The 16,003-nt window shown below is 36.5% G+C and overlaps 1 protein-coding gene across 10 annotated transcripts in view; it reads right to left on the minus strand.

Moving 5' to 3' along the window:
• The window catches only part of ANKS1B (ankyrin repeat and sterile alpha motif domain containing 1B), a 1,150,317-nt gene that overhangs the window by 486,404 nt on the left and 647,910 nt on the right, over nucleotides 1–16,003 (minus strand). For 7 of the 10 annotated variants that reach the window (XM_013964004.2, XM_018048141.1, XM_005680486.3 and 4 more), the window contains exons 13-14: nucleotides 13,612–14,201; nucleotides 11,573–11,645 (exon numbers count right to left, since the gene is read on the minus strand). In XM_013964004.2, the coding sequence (XP_013819458.1) occupies nucleotides 11,573–11,645; nucleotides 13,612–14,201 (663 nt within the window). The remainder of the gene's footprint in view (nucleotides 1–11,572; nucleotides 11,646–13,611; nucleotides 14,202–16,003) is intronic. The other 3 variants (XM_018048142.1, XM_005680487.3, XM_018048139.1) reach the window with 1 other exon arrangement.

Below are 16,003 nucleotides of genomic sequence, written 5' to 3' on the forward strand. Positions count from 1 at the left end.
TCAGTAAACAATGGACATTCAAACACACACTCCTTCTTCTTTTCCTATGCCCACAACTTGTGCCTATGTTGTCAATTTCCCTCGAGTCTAGATGACTCTAACAGCAGCATCTCTGGCCATATCTTTCATACTCTGTCTTCAGGTTCTCAAAGCTCCATATTACAGTGAGTTGTTAGCATAATCACTTAAAAAATAATTTATTGCCTACATTTCCAAGTTTGTTGAAGAGAGTTGGCCTATAGGTGGAAAAACAATCAAACTGTCAATAATTGTACTGTAATCAGGCATGTATACACACACTTGATCTTAGTTCACTGTCCTGGAATTTCTTCCTATTTCTGTTTTTATTAGTGGGGGAAATGGCCTTATTTATTTTGTTAATAGAGTAAATAAATTTTTCCTTAATATATAAAAATGAACTAGAAAATCTATTTTATTGGTTACTTCTTCAAGAAAAAAAGCATATTTATTTATTTTAAGAAAATTTCTAGAAGGTGAATAGTCCATATGTGGATATAAAGCAATTATTTTACTGAGTGCTTATAAACTGCATTCAATTGCCTGGAGAGAAAAATGAACACAGTGAGCTCTAATTTAAAAGTTAAAGAGCTTTCTATGAAGGTAACATCATAATGACTAACAGATTTACTTTACAAGTGCTTTTATATAAATTATCTCATTTAATTATAATAATAAGAAACTATTATTATCCTCTTTTTAAAATATAACAAAATAAAAGCTCAGAATGATGAAGTAACTTGTCCAGGATCACACAGCCAGCAAGGGATGGAACTGGGACTCTCACATTTTCTGATACCATATTTCATACTTTTTCACACATGATGAGTAGCTCTCCAACCTCACTGTCACATAATATTTTAGAGCATGCTTGTAATTTTATTAAGCATCCCTGAAATCCTGATACTCAAGTCATTAGCACATAGAACAGCTTACATAAAGAAGGCATTTTTTGAAAGGGTAAATAAAAACAACACTGATATTCTAGAATATGTGCTCCTTTATGTCATGGAGAAAGCTCAAAGCCCCCAGAAGAAAGGTCTGTACAGAGATTTTTCCTCATCACTGTACATGTGTAAGTCATAAGTAGACCACTGCCCCTTGCTCCTGCATTCTAATGAAAGCATTGTTCCTAACTGAGTTGTATATCTTTCACAAAATGATGCATGGGGGAAATTCCTTCTAGAGTTTCAGGCTAGGAAAGAGTTCCTTTCTCTACATGCCTTGAAAATACGCCTTATGATGACATTTTTGTAGCCCACTTTTGTCTTGGTTGCCAAGAAACTCAAGGGCAAGTTGTATGCTTAGTCTCAATCATTTTCTGATTTGGAATCAACATTTAAGAAAAATGGTCTGCATTTTGGTGCTTGTTTAGTTTTGGGGTCAAGCCAAAGTTCGGGAACCTGTAGGGGGAGCGTGCTTTGACTTGGTCAAGCCAAGTCAGTGGATAAGAAATGGGCCACTGTGAGTATTTGGTAGGTAGCTGCTACCTAAGGAAAAGCATACACTACTGAAATGCTAACTACTTTTTCTGTCACTAAGATTTTTTTTTTTTTAAGAAGGTCAGTGGATCCAAGAAGCAGAAAAGTACAGTATCAGAAATGTATTTCATTATTCCCATTCACAACATTAATCATTTGCACATGATTTCAGCTAGTAATTTAGCGTGTGTGTGTTAGTCATTCAGTCGTGTCTGACTCTTTGCAACCCTGTGTAGCCTGCCAGGCTCCTCTGTCCATCACTGTCTGAAACACCAGGGAAGCCCTGTCTCCTAAAAATTAGTGAAAGGTAAGGTTTATTAAAATAATTGAGATTCTTAGGAGAAAGTCACTTTTGCATATAAAAACAAAGAACTTAAATATCTTATACACCTGTGCCAAACAAAATAAACTTTTATTACATTAATATATTTTAAAAGCATCGTAAATGAGGATCTGGCAACATTCCTAGAAGAAGCTAGTTGAAATACACATATTGAAGATTTATTGATCATTTGTCCTTAAGAAATTAAGAATTGGAAAGCTTTAAAGGACACTCTGCCAAAGACTAATCCATAAGACAAAAGATAAATTATGCCATGGAATTATAGAGATAAGATCTAGTTCTAGCTTTTAATTTGCAAATTAGGAAACTGAGGTTCATTGTGAGGTGTTATTTTTCAAGTCATACAGCAAGTGAAAGAGGAGAGTGAAAAAGTTGGCTTAAAACTCAACATTCAGAAAATGAAGATCATAGCAACTCCCATCACTTCATGGCACATAGATGGGGAAACAGTGGAAATAGAGAGAGACTTTATTTTGGGGGGCTCCAAAATCACTGCAGATGGTGACTGCAGCCATGAAATTAAAAGATGCTTGCTCCTTGGAAGAAAAGTTATGAACAACCTAGACAGCATATTAAAAAGCAGAGACATTACTTTGCCAACAAATGTCCATCTAGTCAAAGCTATGGTTTTTCCAGTAGTCATGTATGGATGTAAGCGTTGGACTATAAAGAAAGCTGAGCACCAAAGAATTGATGCTTTTGAACTGTGGTGTTGGAGAAGACTCTCGAGAGTCCCTTGGACTGCAAGGAGATCCAACCAGTCCATTCTAAAGGAGATCAGTCCTGGGTGTTCTTTGGAAGGACTGATGCTAAAGCTGAAACTCCAATACTTTGGTCATCTCATGTGAAGAGTTGACTCATTGGGAAAGACTCTGATGCTGGGAGGGATTGGGGGCAGGAGGAGAAGGGGACGACAGAGGATAAGATGGCTGGATGGCATCACTGACTCAATGGACATGACTCTGAGCAAACTCTGGGAGTTGGTGATGGGCTGGGAAGCCTGGCATGCTGCAGTCCATGGAGTTGCAAAGAGTTGGACAGGACTGAGTGACTGAACTGAACTGAACTGAACAGCAAGTTAGTGCAGTGGTAGGAGTAAGAATCAGATCAGACTTCCTTTCCTCTCTGAGAGTGAACTTCACCAGTGCAATTTTGTTTCACAGATTTTTACTGATTATGAAAGTAAGGTAAAACTATGATTAATGTCAAATGAGAATAAATTGCAGAGAAATGTATACAGCATGAATTCATGTTTTTAAAGCACAAGCAACATTCATCTATTTATCTATCTATCATCTTTCTATTTGGGATTGCATGAACTTAAAGAAGAGTGGAAGCACATACACCATGCTAACACTGGATATTCATAAAAAGAATGAAGCAAGGGAATAAGATAAAAAAGTAAGATAATAGAATTTTGTGAAATGGTAATATGAAAATGGCATCACTGACGATGGACAAGAGTTTGAGCGAGCTAGAGGTGGTTGGTGATGGACATGGAAGCTTGACGTGCTGCAGACCATGGGGTTGCAAAGAGTTGGACATGACTGAGCAACTGGACTGAACTGAATATGAAAATGAAGATTGCAAAATTCTATCTATAAAATTATTATTATACAAATTGACTGTTACTTAGACAAAGACTAGAAGGTCACTAGAATGTATACACAGACCAGGACATGGACAAAAGGAAAAAGGCATTTTTGATCAGGGGTTGGGTTATGGGTATTTAAAAATTTGTGTAGTTATCTAAAAATAGCTTTTCCAGTAACAAAAACTAAAAGAAATCAAATGAATCTCTTTTGTGAAACCACTGAAGCACACCTATTTTAACTCAGAACTGATAAAAAGACTTAATCACATTCAATTCACATTCACTTGGCAAAATGTAATCACCACCAAGGGCTTCCCTGGTGGCTCAGATGGTGAAGAATCTGCCTGCAATGTGGGAGACTGAGATTTGAACCCTGGGTAGGGAAGATCACCTGGAGAAGGGAATGGCTACCCATTCCAATATTCTCCCTTGTTGAATTCCATAGACAGAGGAGCCCAGTGGGTTACATACAGTCCATGAGGTTGCAAAGAGTCAGACCCAACTGAATGACTAACTGATAATGGTAAGGACTGATAACTGTAACATTTATCTGCTTCATGTATAAGTGTTTACTTATACATGTTTGCATATTCATGACTGTATAAATTGCCATTTGTTTACTATTTATTTACTTACTAAATTCACACATACTTTTTTCTAGTGAATGATGTAGACAATGAAAATGGTGTCAAAAAGAGTTGGATTCAACCAAGTGACTGAAGTGAGTGATGCTCACTACAAAAATTTTGGAAATTTTAGGAAAGCAGAAAATAAAAATCACTGATAAACTTACTCAGAGACATCCACTGTTAACTTTTTTCATATGTCCTTCCAGAACTTTTTAATGCATGCATATTAAAAGATGGGATGATAATTTATTTGGTTATCAATTTTTTCCACTAAGTATATTATGGCTGTATTTCCATGGTAATAAAAATAGACTCAATGTCATCTTAAATTAGCTATTCAACATTTCATCATAAGGAATTATAGTAACTGATTTTACAAATCTCTATAAATGGTAATTTGGTTTGATTCTATTTCTTAAATGATCATAAATGATATATATATATGTATATACACACACACATCTACATATTTTGCTCCTGTCCTGTTTCCTTAGGATACATTCCTAAAAGTGATATTGCTGGGTATCATTGTTCTTAAATTCATAGAACTCTCAAAATTTTATACTCAAGTATCAAAAATACTAGTAGATAAGAAATCCTTTGTTATCAGAATAGTGTATCATAGAAACAACCAGTATAAGCTTTGAAGTTTTTCTCATGGGTTAATGACTCAGGTTTATCACTTCATTCCTCATTACAATTTGGGAAAACAAATTTGTATCAAAAACAAATTTGAAAGTAATCATTGTGATGATCCATAGCTTATGAAGGTCTGTATCTATATTTCAAATCACTCCTAATCATTTTTACCTCCTACTCTGTTACAAGTATGAAGTTATTGATGGTAGACTTTGTAAAATGCACTGACATTTATGTGGAAGTCATGCAGCTACTATTTTTAAAGTGTCTACAAAGAAGACTCTGCAACTGTTCTCCAGCTTAATGGTGAATGTGCAAGAGGTGTGTGGTCTATCAAAAATATCAGCTATATCCTTAAGATTTGTTGTTGTTGTTGTTGTTTAGTTGCTTAGACATGTCTGACTCTTTTTTGTGGCCCCATGAACTGTGGCCCACCAGGTTCCTCTGTCCCCCAGGCAAGAATACTGTAGTGGGTTGCCATTCCTTTTCCAAGGCATCTATCTGATCCAGGGATCAAACCACATCTCCATGTCTCCTGAACTGCAGGTGGATTTGTTACTGCTGAGTCACTGGGAAAGTCTATCCTTAAGATATTCATAATTTATTGGAAGTAATGGGTCATTATTCATCCCTGGAGTTGGGAAGATTCCCTGGAGGAGGGCATGGTAGCCCATTCCAGTGTTCTTGCCAGGAAAATCCCATGGTCGGAGGAGCTTGGAGGGCTACCGCCCATGGGGTCGCAGAGTTGGACACGACTGAGAAATGAGCAGCAGCAGCATTCATCCTTTGTTTCACTGAAGATTTTTTAAGGGAAAATGGATAGAAGGGACTTGAAAAACATGAATTTTTAACAATTTGAGCTTCCCAGTGATAAAATATATTATCTCTGAAAGTAGTGAAATTATCATCATGGGATGTATGGGAACAGATGTTGACTGATCATATATGAAAGATGGTGCGGAAAGGGTATCAGTATAAGTTGAAGACAGCACTTGCTCACCTCTTCAGGCCTCTTCTAGAAGATTAAATATTATGTTGAAGGGAAAACAATGTATAGGTTCCAACTATTGATACATCGTAAGCAAATATTAGGCCACCCTAATATTTAGAATAACACCCAATTATTTCATACTCAAGAGAAACTGAATTTCACAAATGAATATTACTTGTACTTTCAAAGAATCTCAGCCATATTCTAGTGATCAAAATCTATATTATGTAGGTTATTTTAGTTTTTAATGACTATTTAGAATAAAAGATGTTAAATAAATTTTAGGGTCTATTTTGCTAAGGACACAATTGCTTGGTTGATTAAATACTATCTCTTGATAGAGATTAGTGAACTCAGGCTAGTTTAATGGTCACTTAATTCATACTGCTACATGGTTATTCTATTATTGAGGGATTTCTTAGATTTAATCTATCTGGGGAAAAAAACCAAGTTACTCAGTGAAGTGTTATATAAAATAATAATAAAAATAAGTTCTCTCTTGATTTAGACAAAATAGTGTGCTTGTAAGCTAGCGTATTCCACTACCCACCTTCCCCCAGTTGGCTCTATTAAAAATAGTGCTGTAAAGAGAAATAAAAATCAAAAATAAATTATGCCTGTTGCACAGCATTTCACAGAGAGGATTTTATGTACAATTTAACAGTTCATGGAAAAAGAATATTACTGGAGGCAAGGAAATTCTTCCTCTGAAAATAAGTGAAACCCAATCATTATTAGCATAATGCATTCACTTTTGGGAGGTAGGAGATATTCAGGTCTGTGATTCATTTTAATATATGACCATGTGGTTTGTGCTTTAGGAGGGCTTTGGGGTTTGAGCTAAAGTCTTCCATACCAAGTTAGGTTTTGCTAAGAGCAAGTGGTTGGTTTTACACTTAAACACCTCAGTTGGCTCTCTGTAGTGCATAGGCATATGAATTGAACTAAAGAGAAAGAACAAAAGGGCTGGCTTCCATTGTTCTTTATAGTAACATATTTTATTGAAAGGAATATGAACTTCAGGAAGAAATCAATCTACATTTGAAGGAGCTGACTTTGACAAGCTACCCTTTCTTCATCTATAAAATGGGTATAATACCACACTGACTTATTCAGAGAATTAAATGTTCACAAAAGTAAGTTGCATAGCATCTGGCACACAGGAAAAGAGGAATACAATTCAGCTTCTTTCCTCTTAGTCGTTTCTCTAACGGGAACTCTAGGAAATTCTAAATATATTAAAAAAAAAAAAAACGAAAAACAAACATGCTCTGCTACAGTTTGAGGAATGATATTCTCATCAATAATCTCAGCAGGAGGGCAGCTATCAGCTACATCAGAGGCAAAGTCCCTCTGGATGCAGATCTAAGCCATGTGAATAAATATCAGGGACCTGGAAGCAACTAAAGCATCATAGGGAGCAACTTCTGAAGCTGTGGGGATGTCAGCCCCAGCCATTCAGAAATAAATAGAAGCCCTTTGGGGAGAGGGCCACGTGAGCTCTCTCCCTCCAGTAGACCAGAGAGAAGGTGAAGCATAGCTCAGGAGGAGAGACCCTTTAGTCTGCCTTAGAGAGTTCCTAAATTCCTAGAAACTCTCCATGGAGGGTCTCTACGGCTATGAGGAACCCTGCACTGTTACCTGGTCCTTAGACTCCTGGAGGAAGAGAAGCAAAAGCTTAGAAAGCAGGATGGTGGATTATCATTAACTACTGTTTTCAGGCTTCCCTGGTGGCTCAGTTGGTAAAGAATCCGCCTGCAATGCACGACAGCTGGGTTTGATCCCTGGGTTGGGAGGATCCCCTTAAGGAGGGCATGGCAACCCACTCTAAGACTCTCACCTGGAGATCCCCACGGACAGAGGAGTCTGGCGGGCCACACAGTCCATGGGGTCACAAAGAGTCGGACATGACTGAGTGACTATGCATGCGCGCGCGCGCACACACACACGCACACACACACACACACACACACACACACACACACACACACACCTTTCAGAGCTATGTATTCTCTAGCAAATAACTTCAGAATTGCTTTATGTATTCAGTGTAGATGGCGCAGTCTATGTAAAAGTCTTTACACATTCATTTTAATAGCTTTCATTTATAAATACAATTTAGGTGAAATTCATATATTGGCAAAAGTAGAGTTTTAAAAGACTCTAGAATATTCCTCTGAATACAATTCAGTCTTAAGTATAAGAGGAAGAAAATCCCAGCTTTGAACAATACCTTTTAATGAAATACTAATTTTACATTCAGGTACCTGAGATCAATTTAATACAGTCCATATACCTAAAGTAGCATAGCAGGAGATTATAGAAACCAGTTTAGAAATAGGGGGGTTGTTTATAAGATTATCTACCACCCCTGTATGGTAAAGTCTGGGCACTTGATTTTATTATGTATTTGCTGTTATGTAAGATAAGCGGGTCTGGTGGATCCAATTGTTGTCTCCACTTTACTTAAGTGGTCCTCCCTGGTGGCTCAGATGGTAAAGCATTTGCAATACGGGAGACCTAGGTTCGATCCCTGGGTTGGGAAGATCACCTGGAGAAGGAAATGGCAACCCACTCCAGTACTCTTGCCTGGAAAATTCCATGGACAGAAAAGCCTGGTGGGCTACAGTCCATGGGGTCACAGAGTCAGACATGACTGAGAGACTTCACTTTCACTTTCTTTCTGTACTTAAGTGATCCTCAATTTCATCAAGAAGATCATCAACATGATTCTTGGAAAGTGTGACCCTCTGAAGTGGTTCCAGTGAACATGGTGAATTTCCTAACTTGAAAGTATTTTGTTATACAAAGACAATGGTTAAGAAATGAAACTTCAAGAAAGACTTCATATGAAAGCAACTTAGAATATGAATAGTTAAAGCTTAACTACAATTTTCACTGGTTAAAAAGAAAAGCAAGATTTCCCAAGTATTTCTTGCTGTGTGGTACATACTCTATGTAGAAGGATCTGTTATGTATATCTGGATAAGAAGGTAAAATAATTTATATTTATTGATCACCTGCTTACCTTGCAGCAACCTTATAAGGAAGTTGTTAAAAATCTGAATTTATAGGGGAGGAAATTGAGATCAAAGGTCACAAAACCACTAAAACATGACACTGGGATCTGAACCTCAAAACCTGCTCTCTGAAAAAATCCTGTATCTGGGAGTACATGATGATGTAAAATGTACTGTCACATCACATGTACAGCATTACCAACGAACAGGATGTTCTACGTAAAATGAAGTATTCAATATAATTGAATCCTACTGCCAAAGTGTTTGGCATTTAAGTCTGATTTCCGGTGGGAAGCCAGACACTGTGTTTGTAAAAATCATCCATGAATGTTAGTCCTAGTGAGAACCTAAGGGACTGACCTAAAATAAAGTCAGTAAATATTATTTACTTTTATTTCTGTCTCAGTTCTGGACAACTGGGGCTGCCAGCAGTTTCTAACTACTATGTAAGTGCTGAGGAAACTTCTTAAAAGAGAGAGAAAACTGATTTCTATGAGTGGAACTAGTTATATGATTCATAGAAACTGCTCAAACTTTGAGCTGATTCATAGGAATGGAGATGGAAGAGTTCCAAATCCTTTTCCAGTTCAACAAATATTTTGTTTATGAAAATGCCTGAAATTAGAAATGCAAGTGGGGTCAGGGGAGGGCAAATAAAAACAATGAAACATAAGGGGCAAGAGTTTGGAAAATTCAGTGTTGATTCTTGATCCATAATGTATCTCCATTGTTTATGGTTTTATTCTCCCCCAAAGGACATGAGTTTGAGTAAACTCCAGGAGTTGGTGATGGACAGGGAGGCCTGGAATGCTGCAGTCCATGGGATTGCAAAGAGTTGGACATGACTGAGTGGCTGAACTGAACTGAATCACTTTCTGAGGTTTTTAGCAACAAAAATCATAAATGCTCATAAAACTATGCAGCTCTGATGAAGCCAGGCATAGTGCTTGGCTCAGTGACCTTCCAAAACAAAATTCCAGGCACTGATAACATATATTTGGTAAAGCAGTATTTCCCGTGTTCACTCTAAATTTACCTCCTGTTGATTTCATTGCACATCTTTTCCTCATTGTCAAGTGAAAAGAGGATATTCAGATTTCAAAATAATTTAGAGCATTTAAATCAATACATTCTAGATTTTTTCTCTTCTCTTTGCCAGGGTACATTGGAATTTATGGTCTCTTTTAGTAATTCCTCTTCCCTGGTACCAATTGACTGTCAGCTTTGTTATGACCTGCATTCTAATTGACACATCACAATTTCAGGGAATACAGCAAATTGAACATGAAAGCTGTGAGACTAGCTGACATTATAAAGTTCTTAAAAAAAGGGCTGGTGTGTATTTTCCTTCATATGCCCATAGTGTCTAACACAACATCTCCCTCATGATAGAGCAATGGAGAGGTAAAACTTAATACATGTCTACATATGTCAGACTCTACTCACATGCCATTGAACGTGTTTCTACAATGATCCTATATTAATATCTTCATTTTATAAGGAAACTGAGTGAGTTGCCTAAGATCAAGCAGCTAGTAAACAGCAGGACTGATATATGAATTCATGTCTGTCTGACTTTTTATTTCACCATGTTATTTCCTGACCAGACTCACATTAGACATGGAATATCATCTTCACAGGGTTATCACTTTAGTTCTAGCTAGTCTCTACAGGGAAAAACCTTCTGCCCAGTAAAGCTGTAATTCACAAATGGCCTGATGGTCAATTGGAATGCCGCACGTTATGGTCAATTACTTAGTGCATAATTAGTGTGTAATTAAGAAGTGAAAATTAAGGCACATACAGAACCAGTCTTTGTTAATAGTAATGATGCTTTGGGGATTGAGTCTTTCATTTTCATTATCACTGTAGAAAAACATGAGTAAAGGATAGGATGGCAATCTGAGAGGGGAAGAGAGGAGAATTAAGTGAAAATAAACTGGATTTGTTGACTACTAAAATGTCCTTCAAAGGCAATTTTGCCTGAGTGGCTTTTCTAACATTTACTCTTATTTTCATTATAATCATGTTTGTAACATTTTCACAATTCTATGGTACTATCTGAAGAATTTTATAATATTACTGTTCAATGTCACCTGTCTTCCAACAGAGATGCATTAAGTCTCTGCTTGAATATTCTCAGTAACGGAGAATTTACTAGGATAAGAAAACACATTCTACCTTCACATCAGTCAAAAACAAACAAACAAACAAACATTCCCTGCAGTTTTCTTGAAATTATTCTTTAATCATGTCTGAAAGAACTATCTGGCAACATGCATTTCTAGGCTCGCTCTTTGGATACTGGAAAAGTCCTCAATGTTTATCAGCATTTGTGTGTGAAAGAGATAGCTACACATGTCATCATATCATGTTTGTGTCACTAATCAAAGTCACATGATTTTGGTACATTTTTAGTAGTTTTTTTTTTTTTTAAGTTTTTAAAGACTAAAACAAATCTGTTTCAGTGAAAATTATTTAGTCTTTTTAAAAAATGATCACTTACTCCATTACTCTTGCCTGGAGAATCCCCATGGACAGAGGAGCCCAGTGGGCTATAGTGTATAGGGTCACAAAAAGGTGGACACAACTGAAGCAACTTAGCATGCATGTATGCCCATACTTAACTCTACATTAATGTTAACTGGCATAGTAAAATAGCACACGGGGAAGAAAATCTCAGTTTGCTAAATCTATATAGTTGATGTTGTTTAGAGATCATGGTTGTTTGACATGAATGGAGGGAAATAGCTATTATTATTATGGTAAAAGATGAATTATCTATAGACTCCTATCATTTTATAACTAGTCCCTGAGTACATTTATTCATTACAACATAAAGGAGAGATTTCCTTACTTGTGTTCTCACCATTAATTTCTTGAAGTTCACTGTTAATTCCAACATCTATGGAATTCATTATTTTGTCAATCTGTGTGAAACAAAAAAACATATAAAATGAATTATTACATTTGCTTTGTGTTGCACTTTTATTTTCTAAAATTTTTATTTTTATTTTTTATACAAATTTTAAAGGCAATTTCCCTTTACAGTGATTACAAAATATTGGCTGTATTCCCTGTGTTGCACAACACATCCTTGATCCTATCTTTTAGCCAATAGTGTGTACCCCTTAGTTCCTCACCTCTGTATTGTCTCTCTGGCCTCCACTGGTAACACTAGCTTGTTCTCTGTACCTGTGAGTCGGCTTCATTTTTGCTATATTCAGTAGTTTGTTGTATTTTTTAGATTCCATATGTAAGTGATATCATATAGCATTTATCTCTCTCTTTTTGACTCATTTCACTGAGCATGCAGCACTGCATTTTAAAATGACTTTCCACTGCCAGAAGCATATATTCTTGATACTATTGCCACTGCAAAACTCCAATTAAGAGACCAACAGAGAAAGATTCAAAGGGAGACAGACATCTTTTGCATTGCTTTTAGAAATACAAATTTTATTTCCTTCTCTTAAACTTTCAAAATCAGCTTGCCTTTTCTTTGTATTTCCTAAAATGAACTTTGTTCAGACCTACATGGGTCAGTAAGTTAGACATTGTGAATTCTTTAAACTCAGAAGGGGAAGGAGCTGAGGATAAGTTCATGTGACAATGTCTACCCTCTCAGTCATTCTTCCTCTTGGATCTGAGAGCATGCATCTCATCTGACCAGTGAAGTGTGGCCATTGGAACCAAGTTCTGATTAAATGGTATGACCAGCCACAAGCTTATTTGTAGCATATAATCACAAGAATCTAGGAATGGCAACAACTTGATTCTAAGAGATAAGTTATATTATTCACAGAGTTAATAAATATAAGAAATGGATAGATCTGAGTAAACTATCAGACTACTACTATGGAATTCATAGGAAGATATGACTATCTCAGCTTTAGCTATTTATGCTTTAAACAGGTCATCATCCTAGCAGCCTTAGTGAGACAGCAGGTTTCAGAAATGACAATGAGCATTACTTAAATGTCCCATTTTGTTCACCCTGAAACAGATGCAGAGAGATTAAGTGATTTTCTCAAACAGCTCAATTCAGAATGTCAATACCAGACCATTTCTATTTCTCAGAATACTCTAGTGACCTATTGTGCTTCAAAACCTAATTCTACTGGCACTATCTTTCGAGAGACAAAATGTGACATTTTAGAATGAAATGCTGAGGAAGAGTGTGGTCCATTCTTTGCAGAAATTTAAGAAAAAGCAAGAGACTTCATTCCTTTATGATACAGCCCTCTTCCTGGAGAAAGGATGATATATTATTAACCTTAAAAGGGCACTTACTTCCTGAGTAATTCCAAGAAATTGAAGACTTTGTCTTTAAGCAGAGCTTAAATTGGTCATACTGGACTGCACACATTTTTCTTTAATGTCCAATAGTTGTAAAGGGAAATAGTAAGTAACTTGTGTTTTTTGTATGGTACTTGGAGAAGGGCCAGGACCTTTCTGTTTAGTATGAAGATTATAAGAAGCTCTTCTGAAATTATAAGATACTTTAAAGAAGGAAGATGAGCTAACAGAGTTTAGCAATTAACAAAATGATATAAAGCGAACAAAAATACAAAGATTTTTCTTCATTTGTCAGCTGCAATGCTTAGTAGGGCACAATGTGAACATTTTCCTTGTACCTCATAGCTAGTTATTACTTCTGTTTGATATCAATTTCTATGGAAAAAACAGATATCCCCTCATGTGTGGAACAGTGTTTGTTTCTATGCTCGCTGTGAAATTATCATGTATTACCTCTAGGACTTTTCCTTTCCACTTGGATCTATTTGTGTTAATTTTGTTTTCTTCTGAAAGACTTAAAAAGCTGAAAATCCCTTCCTCAAAACTCACTTGATGCTAAAGCTTTATGTAAAGAATAACAAGAAGAACAAATCTTACTTCTTCCCATTCAGAAGTGAAAGATGGTGTTCTTTCAGAATTCCCTTTAGAGCTGTGATCAGCAGGTGAAGATTCACTCCAGTTAACTCTTGACGTTTTCTCATTTGAAGGGTAGGCAATGAGATCAGAATCCGATTTAGAGACACTTTTGGATAAATGCATGTCGATCAGGGCTTTTGGTAATGACCTTATTCTCCCCAGGGTACACGCTCTCTCCACAAATCCCCCAGTGTTCACAATCCACTGGTCCCCATTCCGGGATCCACTTCTAGCTGTTCTTGTGCCAACAATGGTATGGTTTTCGAGTTGGCTGCTTTTTTTGTGAAAAATTGTTCTACTGACCACCTTGGGTTTAATTTTCTTTACCACAGGTTCTGATTTATTTTCTATTGGAGTTTGCTTGAAAGGCAAAGGACTATTTGCCAAACTGACTTCATCTTTTCCTTCTTCACGTTCATCTCTTTTCTCATAGAGATGAAATGGATTTTCAGGGGACTCACAGGCTGGAGAGGATCCATGGAGGAGACCTGCAAATTGCCCAGGATCATATTCTTTTGGGGGATCAATGTCCTCCTGCTGAGAGAGATCATCTGCAAAAGAGAAAAACAAAAGATCTGGATGCTCATTTGGAAAGGACTCTGAAAGCCCCAATACAATAGCAGCACCCTTTTGAACCTGTGCAATGTCCAAACAGTTGATTTATTGTTACACAGTGATATCTTCACTTTATGAAATACCCATGACCCTACAGTGCCATGTAAAATAAATGTGTGTGTGTGTGTGTGTGTGTGTGTGTATACCAGATCTTCCTGATATACCTTAGGGTGTATTTCCAAGTTATGAATTGGTTATTAATTGGGTAGTTGCCCACCCTTCTCCTTTGTCCCCAGGGAGTATATTTTATATTGGATAACAAAATTAGGTTTTCTTAAAATGGGACACCCATGTTCAAACTTCTGCAGTAAATGAATCATTGTACAGTTAGGACATCAGGCAGGTAAATCAAGATCATATATAATGACATCCTTTTGCCCTTTTCCCAGCAAATAAAATAAAAAACAAAACCTTGAAAAGTAGTATAATTCGGAATAATTTAAAGGTAATAATCCTAAAGTGTTACTTCAAATATAAAATTAAGATTATTTCTACACAAATTATATGATTTAGACAGAAAGGATTTATCCATACTTAACAGGAAAACAATGCAATATCACTAAAAAGTGAGACACTTTTACAACAAACTGATGTTGCACTACTAACACAAAGCTGTCCTTTTCTTTCTTCTATGAAACAGAATTAGTTATTTTTTAATGTCTTCAGATCTTTGAAAATGTAATCCAGAAAAGAAACCAAAGAAGAATTAAATTTTTATTACTTTAATTTTTCTAAGATGAAACATAAATGTTCTCTGAGATTTAAAATATGTGTGTGTGCTCAGTCATGTCCAACTCTTTGTGGCCTCATGGACTGTAGCCTGCAAGGCTCCCCTGTCCATGGAATTTTCCAGGCAAGAATATTGGAGTGGGTTGCCATTTTCTCCTCCCGGGGATCTTTCCAACCCAGGGATCGAACCCTTGTCTCCCTTGTTTCCTACATTGGCAGGTGGATTCTTTACCACTGCACCCCTTGGGAAGCCCTGAGATTTAAAATACACTATGCTTTTTTTAATGACCTAATTTGTCTTTTAAAGACATGGTGTGTAAAAACCTGGCCAAAGAAATTAGCGAAGGGAGTCAGTCTACTTTTTTGACTGGTCACTTTAATTAATATTCAGCTAAATATTTGCCATGATCAAAAGTTAAATTACCTGATAAGCCTAATCTTCTGAAAAAGTAAAATATAGCCAATGTGGTAGATAAAATATAACAAATTCAAAGTTGACTTGCTGATTCACAACTTAAAGAAGTTAGTTATTATTATAAGCCAAAAACACCAAAGTTTTTATAAGTTAACAAGTAACATTTACTAGGCATGTGCTACTAGGCATGTGAAGCTAAGTCACTTCAGTCGTGTCCGACTCTGTGCGACCCCATAGACGGCAGCCCACCAGGCTCCCCTGTCCCTGGGATTCTCCAGGCAAGAACACTGGAGTGGGTTGCCATTTCCTTCTCCATGAAAATATTCCATAAATGAATTTCAGTAACTCTTAAACATTCCACAAAATTTCCTAAGAACCTGTGAGAGTATAATACCTGGCAATCCTCTCTAAAACAGAAATTCACCTATCTGCTACATTACTGCTGATGATCTGAGATGTACATGATCTCTAAAAAATAACAGTGCTGAATAAAACTGAAAGGATCATCCAAGTTCCTACATAATACCAAAGTATTTATCCAGGATTACTGAATAAATCATAGCAATTTGGTATCCTTTTCAGAAAAAAAAAATC

Source organism: Capra hircus, chromosome 5 (genome assembly GCF_001704415.2).
Source record: "Capra hircus breed San Clemente chromosome 5, ASM170441v1, whole genome shotgun sequence".
Lineage (NCBI taxonomy): Eukaryota > Metazoa > Chordata > Mammalia > Artiodactyla > Bovidae > Capra > Capra hircus.